An 11,147-nucleotide genomic window follows, 5' to 3' on the forward strand; every position below is an offset into this window, starting at 1 on the left:
CATGTAGGAACTGACGTTACTCCTCGACCTCCTCCTCGTGGCTAGCTCAAGTTAGTTGAAGATTTCTTGTGGTGAGTTCCCATGTTTCGGGAACGACATTCTTTTTATTCTAAGCTTGTGTTATGTAGAATAGTAAGACTTTTATTAAGGCATTTCTTGATACTTATATTGAGGGTGAGCTAGGGATATGTCTTAGCCCCCGCCAAGTCTATTAGTAGAGGTATGTTTGGACACAAATGGAAATGAAATGTTTTTATTTCCGCTTATTATTATTTACCGTTACCAATAAAATGCTTAATGATTGCTAAGAGGCTTGGGTGAGGTACCTTTGGGGGTCTCATTCGCCGTGTCACGTCTAGGACCTAGGCTTGGGTCGTGACAGTTTGTCTCCCCCTATACCATGTCGTTGCCTCTGTTTTTACACCAGTTGAGCCCAAATAGCATTGCGGAAGTTTCTGCCATGTTGCTTGTGCCTTTGCCGAGATTTATAGAGCAGGCAAAAATCATAAAGCCTTGACTATCTCAAATTATCCCGCCTCCTCCATAATTTCCTCGAAGGCAGCTACCATCACTATTGAGTTTTACTATTAGAGTAGGTGGCTTGAGCCATCTAACCATCATAAAAGTCCTTTGTTGGATTTTAGATTTAAAAATTTGGCAAATGCTATCCTATGTTGATCCAATTCTGGCCTTGCTAAACTGCTTCTTTGTAACCTGCAAAATAGTAAAGATGACATTAGTTTTTATTCGGTAGAGTGAAGTTTTATCAACCTCAAACTTGCTACTATATTTTTCTCTCCACAATTCCCAACAAATAATGGTGGGAAGAGTTTTAGCGATGAAAACAACAATGAGGTTACGCGTCCTCAAATTCCACCAATTAATCAAGAGCATCTTCAGAGTTCCTATAAGCGATTCTCAGAGGACCCGCAAATAATTCCACACTCTCTCGACATGATCGCCTCTACAAAAAAGATGATCGACTGTCTCAATGATATTGATTCTATTAACGTCATCACAACAATGGCATCCTTGAGAATATTGATGCCTAATCTTGCCACTTTATCATTAGTAGATAATATATCATCAATGGCTCTCCATGTGAGAAAAGACATTTTAAAAAGGTATGTTGTTGTTCCAAATATTATTGGTGATATTTTGATTGTTTCTTTTATTTCTCCAAGCTAAACCAATGCAAATAGCCCTATAGTAATCTGTGTCCAAATAGCCTTATTATCTTTGTTGTTTTCAAGAATAATTCCTAGGCTAATAATCTTAATTTTTTAGCTTCATATTGAGTTGAGTTTGGATACTATTCCACTCTCAGGTACCATTCTTAAGAATAGAGTTGAGATTGATTTGAGTGTGACCATTTATATTGGAACAGGTAGAGAGGTCCTAAGTTGGACCAGTTATCAAACCAAAAGGATACTTCTCCCTTCCTAATTTCCAAAGAATATACTCTTCAGTGTTGTGTTTGATTCCCCGAAGAGCTTTCCAACAGTGAGTACTTTTTTTGGCTAATTGAATACTGATTGGATGTTGGCCATCAAAGTATTTAGCACACATGAATTCTCTCCAAAGAGATTTAGAAGTTCTCATATTATACCACTGTTTAGCCTTAAAAGCATCACATATGTTATTGTTCCTTCTGAAGTTTATTCCTCCTTCATCATAAGGGTAACATAAGTTATCCCAAGAGATCCAGTGATGTTTTCCCCCAATAACTTGGCCAGGCCAAAAAAACCTAGCTATGCATTTTCAATCAGCTCCATGGTCCCTTTGGGAGGGCTGACAAAACTTAAGAGATGGATAGGAAAAGCTAGCAAAACATGCTTGATAAGAGTAGATCTTCCTCTGGTTGAAAGGAATTTAGTGTGCCAACCCCTAATTCTATTAGTGATCTTGTTGACAATGCCCAAATAATAGTTGATTTTTTTTGCCAGTAATCAGGGGGCATCCTAAGTACATAATAGGAAACTCTTGATACCTCATTCCTGTGGTAAACTTTACTCTTTGATGGCATATAGACCATTTTTAAAATTCATGAAAAAGCAACTTTTATTCTTGTCGATGAGTTGACCGGAAACCTTCTCATACTTGTTCAGAGTCTTAAGGATCAGTTGAAGAGATGTTTTACCCCTGTTGCATAAAAAAATAGTGTCATTTGTAAATGTGAGATGATTGATATTCTGATCTCTATTGTTCATGTAAAATCTCTTATAACTAGGAGAGTCTTGAAGACCATTTAACATTTGGGATAGAAACTCAACACTAAGGATAAAGAGACTAGGGGATAAAGGATCTCCTTGTCTCAAGTCCCTAGAAGATTTGAAGAATCTATGCCCTTCACTATTCATAATAATATAGTACCAGTTATTAGAAAGGTAACTATATATAGTATCAACCCAATTTTTACAAAAACCCATTTTTCTGTGAGCCAAACATAAAAAGGTCAAAGAAATTCTTCATCACAAGATTTAGCCATATCTAGTTTCATGACAACAATCCCCCCTCTATTTGGTTTATTGATGTCATTGATGATATCTTGGGCAAGAAGAATGTTCTCAGTGATAGCACTATCCTTGTTAAATCCACTTTGATTCCTAAAAATAATCTTATGTATGGCTATAAATCATTTAATTAAGGGTACATAAATGAAGGAAATAAAAGTGCCCAAAGAAACAATATATGCACAAGTGAAAGACTCAACAATGGTTATAGCTTATATAGAAGAAATTTTTTAAGCTAGAGAAAAGAGGTAGGAGGCTTTACTTAATAACTCAAAAACTCTTGTATCTCACTAAAAGTTCTCTCTATTTCTTGGTATTAAAATAGCTAGCAATACCCTTATTTATAATTGTTTAAACCAAATTTAACTAGGACTAGAAAATCTATTCCAATATAAACTAAGACAAACAAATCTTAACTAAACATGAATTAAATAAATACCAAATACCAAATTCAAAATAACTTAATATTTTTATTTCATCTTTGAGTTATTATTTCAACATTCTCCCATAATTTAAAGTTGTATTGTAACACCCCAATTTTTTTTTCGCCAAGACTCTAACCATTCTTCATATGAATATAGACTAGAACTGAATGACTTATAATTTTATGTATGAGTCAGGATCAATTTCTAAGTATTTGAAGGGTATTAGATATGGTTTATGTTCAGGAGAGATCTCTCACACCAAGCAGAGTCCAAGAAATTTCTATCGGCTAAGTTTTCGGATAAGATCTTAAAAGGGTCAACTTCAAAATATCAGAACTTTCAGAATATTAAGTTTTAGGTGGCTCATGACCTATCAAATTAAAGGTCTTTGAATACTCTTTCTAATGCCACCAAGTTTTCCTTATTTTGAGTTTGGAGTAAAATGTTATGACCTTTTTACTAGAGACTATCACTGCAGTGATTTCATGCCTGGCGTCGGCCGCTACTATAGCGCCCAAAATCAGCCACAGTAGTTTTGGCTCTGGCGTCGGGCGCCACTATAGTGCCTGTAGGGTTCTGAATCCATTTTTTAGATCTTTTCTTGAGAAAGGACATTCCATACTTTTTCCCACTTATTTCAAGTATAACCCTAGCCATTTTGGGACTAAAAATCAGCCCTTCATAATACCCAAAGAGGGTTTTCTCCTCATCTTAGACATAAAAGTCTTGAGAGAAGAAACTTGGGAGAAGGAGAGCTAAGATTTAAGATCTTCAAGCGAGGACTTTGATTTTCGGTGAGATGATCTTCATTCAAGGTATGTAAAGTTATTCACAATGTTGGACTAAGTTCGTCCTCGTGCTCTACATCTTCATTGATTCGAGTTGAGTTGAGTTTAGAGGTTACATGAATTGAGTTCTTGAGTTATCTAAAAATTTTATTGAGTTTTTGTATATAAATTTATATCTATTGATGATGTCTTTGAGTTGAGTATTTGAGGTAATGTTGATGATGATGTTTTGAGATATAATGGATAGGAGTCTAATGTGACTACATGATATGATGTGCATAATTCAATTTGATTGGAGTCTTATGAGCATTTGAGTATAAATGATTATTTGAGTTGGAGTTTTGGAAAGGTATGATTTGAGTCTGAGAAGTTCCTTAATTTTTATTTTAAGCATGAGTATTTTGAGTATAAACGAGTTAAGCATTTTTACATTAAAATATCTATTTTGCGAATGAGTTGATGAGTTAAAATTATGTTTTAAATGCTTTAATAGTTATTGCATTAATTGAGTTTGAAAGCATGATTTTGAATGTCTTGAAAGAGGATGCATTAAACATGAGTCAAGTTGATGTCTTTAAGCATCTTACTACTTTTAAAACATGAATATTTACTCGACATAAATAATCATTTTGAGGAAGAGTGATGGGACTGCATTGATTGAGTTTGAAAGCATGTCTTAAATAAAAACATTAATAATTATTGATTCGGAGTCCTGATGAGTCATGAATGAGTCTTGAAAGGATTGTTTGATTGAAAGAAGTGATGATTGAGATAGATTGAGTTTTGAAAAAGGATCTAATGAGACCAGATGAAATTGAGTTTTGAAAAGGGTCCAATAAGATCAGATGAGATGATTTGAATATTTTGCCTGATAGATATAAGCATATTGAGTCTTGGGAGGAGTATTGCGCACCGAATTGGGTAAGAGTAAGTAATGACTCAAATCCAATAACTACGTCACCAAACATAAGAGAGGATTGAACCATTAAAGTCAGATATTTTGCAAATTAATGTCATGATATAATTGACTTGATTGATTATGGATCTATGATTGTTGATTCGTTCCTACCCCAGTAAGTTATGAATAGACGTGGCAACAACGTTGGTTTGTTGTGCATAACTGGCTCATAGGTGATGGTTGTCGGTTAGAGAAATTCTCAAATTGAGTGGATTATGCATGATATGATTGGTTTGATTGAGATTGTAGATGATTGAGTCGAATTGTAAAACATTGCTAAATTCTAATTTGCATATCTATTGAGTTGAGTCCTTTGACTTTATTATTGAGGTGATTGTATATGATTGGATTTGATCGAATTATATATGATTGGATTGGATTGGATGGTATGTGATTGGATTGAATCGGATTGTATATGATTGGATTGGATCGGATCGGATTGTATATGATTGGATTGGATCGGATTGTATATGATTGGATTAGATCGAATTGTATATGATTGGATTAAATCGGATTGTATATGATTGAATTTGATTGTACATGATTGAATTGGATTATATATGATTAGTCTATGTCTAAACCGTATTCTTACTTTACACCTTGATTGAGTCTCTCACCATCCGATTTGAGATATCTGAACTGATATTATTCTACCTTGATGCATGTTCCTTTCTTTCATATTACATACTTGTATATTCTACATACTGACATCCATTTGGACCTTCATCATTTCATGATGCAGAGACAGATTTAAGAGATCATCAATAGGCACACCGTTGAGGATCTGTTCACACTTAGCTTATTGATGAGTCCTTCCCTACATTCGGAGGATACCACTTATGTTATTCTTGCGTTGAGTTTAGTCTTTTCATTCAGATTTGAGGTAGCCATGAACCTGTCATTGACACCAATTAGATAGTAGTGATAGAGGCTTCATAGTCTAGATAATGATGGGTCGATTGGGAATTTTATTTCCTTGAATTGTTCTTGTCAGACTATTTTAATAACATAGATTGGAGTTCGATTTGTTGGCCCATGACCTTTCTTCCTTGAGCTAGATTGTTCATTGAAATTGCCCACCTAATTATCTCTTTATTTTAAGTCTTTCGTTGATTGAATGAACGAACGGATGTGTGATCAGGTCAAGTAATTCGCTTGGGAGCCAGTAATAATTTCTGAGTGCCGGCCACGTCTAGGGTACCCTTTCGAGGCGTGACATGTATACTCTTGCGTTTTTCTTGTCTTCATTGTTGTTGTATTAAAGCACTTCTCTCCAATCTTCAAATTCTTTATACACTTCTCTTCAACCTTCAATTGTTGAAGTACTTCTCTCCAACTCTCATTTATCTTTTTTGTTGGTGTGTTGGAGTACTCCTCTCCAACTTTCATGTCATGCTTCGAGCCTACACCCTGGACGTCACCGACATTCAAAATCAATTGTTGGTCCCAAGCAAATTCTTGACCTGACTGACTATTGAGCAAAAGACTGAATAACTATGCTGAAGCTTAAATGAGATACTCATTTAAAATCATTTAAACAAACTTAAACACATCTCAATCTTACTTTATGCAAGAGTCTGAAAATAACTCTAAAATATAAGTAGTAATAATATTTAAAATATCAGAAGAAATAAACTGAACTGACTCACTAACTTGTCTATGAAGCTTCTACTAAACTGAGTAGGTAATGAGACAAAACCCATGGCTACCTAAATACTCTACTAGAAAAATGACTAATAATTAAAAGAACTAAACTAACTAAACTGGAGCCCTCAGGAAGTGAGGAGGTCTCACCAGCTGCTTATGAAAAGATATCTAACTAAAACATCTGCGATCGAAAGTACCTGAGTCTACATAATAAAATGATGCAATGTCAAATGACGTTAGTACATGAAATGTACGATATGTAAAAATGTAGAATTGAACAATAACTAAACTGAATAATCATGCTGATAATGTGCAGAAAATAACTTGACTAAAATGTAAAACATGAATGTAAAATAAAACATGTAAAGTTTCAAAACAAAGACAATGTTATATATATATTGAAAAGAATAACTTTACTTTTTGGGGGAGTTTCTCTAACCGACAATCATCAGTATGAGTCTTCTTGTGATGATACAATGTACTGCTCATGTTGTCAGAGTCATCCAATACCTTGGCAGGATAAGGGACACAACTCAACTCATGGATCCATCTAAAGAGTTCTCATCGGGGATTGGAGTGAGGAGTCGCCCAAACCAACGGCACTATCCTATCCTATGTTGGGTACGTAGTTTATGGGGTTTGAGTTATCTGAACTATTACCCAAATCGGTGTTCAATACTACTTCCAAAGCATGAATGTAAACCCTAATTTACATTTAGTACACTTCAAATACTTAGGAATTGATCCTAACACATATTTACAATTATAACTCATCGGATTTGGGCCTATACGCATATGAAAAATATTCGAGTCTTAGCTTAAGAATTTTCAGGGTGTTACAATATCCCCCCTTGAGATGATTCGTCCTCAAATGAAGTCAAACAAGAGAAGAACGGATGGGAGAATATCTCATCTTTCATTTCTCTTATTGAACTTACTATTAAAGTCATAACCACAAATAGGAAACCACAAGGCACGAACATAAACGTAGAATCTAAAACACTCAAACACATGATATAAGTGTTGGATCTAAAATGAGAGGAGAGCTACTACTTCAAATGCTTTCATCAAAATTTCTCATAACTTTCCATGAAAAGAATCATGGGCATGCCTTTTTCCAAATAAATATAACGGGTCAAAAATGCCTTTTTTCTAAATAAATATATTATTTTATTTCTTTTTAAATACATTCTATTGCTAATAATAATTTTTTTATTAGAAAATTATTATCCTACTTCAATTCCAAAAAGATTAAGAAGTACCAATATTTTCTATTTTATCATAACTTATTTATTGTTATCAAAATATATGGAATTAATGATGGGATTACTATGCTCTTTTATATATGACCTCTCTCTATATTACCAGTTTAAAAGGTATATGTGGTTATTCTATTTTAATTGATAAAATAAAATGAATAAGAAAGAATGATTATTTTCTACTTATTTATTAGTTAAAGTGATTTTAAAAGAAAAAAATAAAAATAGGGTTCTTTAAAAATATTATTTTTATTAAGAATAAAATATATTTTAAAAATAATTAAATGATATATTTATTAGAAAAAGAGCATTTCTGACTTAATAAGTAACAATATGGGCATTTCTGAATCAAACTATTAACGATTAGGGTATTTTAAACCAAACTATTAACTAAGTACATTTTCATTCAATTTAATAGTTCAAAGACTTTTTTTGACTCTTTTCCAATTTTTTTATTCAATAGTTAAATTTCAAGATAATCTTTTAATAATTAGATACTCTAAACTTTCCTATAGGGCTGGAAGAGGAAATGAAGGAAGTAAAGTTATCCCCACTTTCTAGTCTCTACCATCTCTAGTGCTTTCTCTTTCCGTAATGAATTGCTAATATTGGTAATTTCTTTGTTATTAGGAACATTCGAATTTTTCCATATGTAACAGCCTTTCAATTTGTGACACTTTAAATTATTCCTCACCCTTCCTTCTCTTCCTTTCATGGTATAAAGAAAAGATCTATAATTTTAAATTTATGGGCTTAATCTTAATAGTTTTTAGTATTAAATTTATTATATTTTAAAGTTATTAATTCATGTGTGTAATAGTTAGATTGAAAAATACATGAATATTATTAGTAAACTTTAATTGAATGCCCGAACACATTATAAAGTGTTTCTATTAGATAATTTCAATTGAAATTTTGGAAAAGTTTATGTGCATGTTCTCAAGTCGCATTACGTAGATATATAAGCTAATCACTTAAAATGTGTCACTTCCTTTATTATATGCATTATAGCCTCAATAAGCCGTAAAATCTCAAGTCCATTTCAATTGAGGTTGATGTGTTTATGAGGCACCTAATTAAATTAACCAACTAATAATACCAAAGAACTATCCCCTATCTACGTACGTAAAAAAAAAATCAAAATTTGAATTGAAAATGTCTAATAAGAATAATTTAATACGTGTCCAGATACTCAATTAACACATACCATAGTTCGAATGTCTAAGTGACATTCATTGACAAATTTAAAGAGTTATCAATTTATTAAATTATTTATATTCCACTTGAAAATACTGAATTTAAATGAACGTGCTTCCTCGTATAGACACCCCCACTTAGGTATCCTATAAATAAAGTCCTCCGTGCAAGTAACATTCTTCAAACCAACTAGCTTATCTCTCCCTCCATTGCATATAGCTTATACAATAAAGCATACAATAATTAGTTAGTCACCAAAAAAAGAAGGATCAATATGTCTTGTAGGGATATTGAACCACTTGTTGTTGCAAGAGTGATAGGAGAAGTAGTAGATAGTTTCAACCCAAGTGTGAAAATGAATGTGATATATTGCTGCAACAATGGAAGCAAGCAAGTGTTTAATGGTCATGAGCTCATGCCTCCTGTCATTGCTGCTAAGCCTCGTGTGGACATTGGTGGAGAAGATATGAGATCTGCTTACACGCTCGTATGTTTCAAATTGGTTGTCCTACTTATATTTTAGTCAGTTTCAAAAATAGTGTCGTTTTCTTATTTTGGTAATTCTTTAATTTAAATTTTCAATATGATATTTTTAAGATTAAAAGACATTTTGATATGTTCTACATATTTTTATTTGCTTAAAACTACAAGATTGAAAAGTAATTTTTTATTTTTTCAAATTCGGTGTCCACTACTTAAAAATCATCATTTTTCCGTTGAAATTCCACACTAAGAAATATTCAGTAGTTATTCCCATATATATTTTGATCGAATTTATAAGAAAAAAAATAGTAATAATATTCTCACACGAAAAAATTAAAATGTTTTTCAGTATTTGAACAAAAATCTATTTTTCACGTTTTACTAATGAAATTCAATAAAAAATAGATAGAAAATTATATTTTATAACATAAATTTATCATAGTATTCATGGAGAAAAAAAGTCTGGGCGGTGGTCAAGTCAAAACCTTGTTACCTACGTAGTGCCATTAGTTGTCTTACTCTTGTCTCATTTTCAGATTATCTTTTTTTTTGTTAATTTTCTAAAATTTAAAATTTCTAACTATGTTGTTGTCTTCTCTTGTTTTTTTTTTTTTTTTTTTTTTTTTGGAAAAGATGATGACCGACCCAGATGTTCCAGGTCCTAGTGATCCTTACTTAAGGGAACATCTCCACTGGTAATTATATTACGTTATTGTTAAAAAACAAAATGACACATTTCTAAATTTAGAAATTATTTAACTCTAATTTTTTTTACTATACATGTTTTTATTGTGACTGGAAATATATTAACAACTAGTTAAAATTTTGTATCAAATTAAATTTCATCACATAAATTTAACTGCAGGTACAGTTATTAGTACGTACCACTAGCATTATCTTGTACTATTTTGCATCATGGGTTTGAAATTCACGTTAATAGGATTTGGGAATTTGTTTTATGGATTTTCAGGATTGTTACAGATATTCCTGGTTCTACTGATGCCTCTTTTGGTAAGCAAATTAAAATTGACTCTTTCGTTATCTTTTCATTTACTTAATTATGTGTTCAATAAATAATCTGATACGTCTTAATTATACAGGAAAAGAGATAGTTAGCTACGAGAGTCCAAAGCCAGTAATCGGGATTCACCGATATGTATTCTTATTGTATAAGCAAAATAGAGGAAGACAAACAGTGATACCACCAGCAACAAGGGATCATTTCAACACTCGAAAGTTTGCGGCAGAAAATGGATTGGGTTCTCCTGTTGCTGCTGTTTACTTCAATGCCCAGAGAGAAACTGCTGCCAGAAGAAGATGAATAAAATTAAAATTATGCAAATTAAATAAGGTCTGCACTATACGCAGAATTTTTCGTAAGTGAATGCATCATCGATCTCCACCTATCAGGTTGCACTTGCGGCGCGCGCGCTGTCCATTTGTTTGCCGTATCTTATCTACTTCGTCTTTAAGTTTCTCTCCTTTTTTCATACTAATAATAATGTAATGTAGAGGGTAGCCTAGTTTGATGTATTAATTGAAAATAATGTCGGTATTTCATTTAAATATTAATAATAAATGTCACAGATATTGTTAGTTTTAGCATTTTAATATCAATATTGAGTGATATTAATTGACATAAGTGGCTTATGTTATAATTCTCTCTTTAGTGCATAAAAATGCCTTTCATTATCATATTTAGTTAGTACAAGATTATTCATTCCATTATGTATTTTTAACCTAATTATCACTAATAAGTGGTGCACTAAATCATAATGGTGCACTAAATGATATTGATGATAATGATGACATTCCATTATTTTTTCATCTTTGAATGATTTCCTCTCCTGTAAATAGAGAGGTCTTCTTTGTTTTGA

At 32.4% G+C, this 11,147-nt stretch overlaps 1 protein-coding gene across 1 annotated transcript; it reads left to right on the forward strand.

Moving 5' to 3' along the window:
- The first annotated feature begins 8,996 nt into the window (after positions 1 to 8,996).
- On the forward strand, positions 8,997 to 10,691 carry LOC129885102 (CEN-like protein 1). The gene is made up of 4 exons (XM_055959313.1): positions 8,997 to 9,274; positions 9,904 to 9,965; positions 10,241 to 10,281; positions 10,371 to 10,691. Exons 1-4 carry the CDS (start codon positions 9,062 to 9,064, stop codon positions 10,589 to 10,591), a joined length of 537 nt encoding a protein of 178 aa, XP_055815288.1. The 5' UTR covers positions 8,997 to 9,061; the 3' UTR covers positions 10,592 to 10,691.
- The last annotated feature ends 456 nt before the right edge of the window (positions 10,692 to 11,147 follow it).

Source organism: Solanum dulcamara, chromosome 4 (genome assembly GCF_947179165.1).
Source record: "Solanum dulcamara chromosome 4, daSolDulc1.2, whole genome shotgun sequence".
NCBI classification, from domain to species: domain Eukaryota; kingdom Viridiplantae; phylum Streptophyta; class Magnoliopsida; order Solanales; family Solanaceae; genus Solanum; species Solanum dulcamara.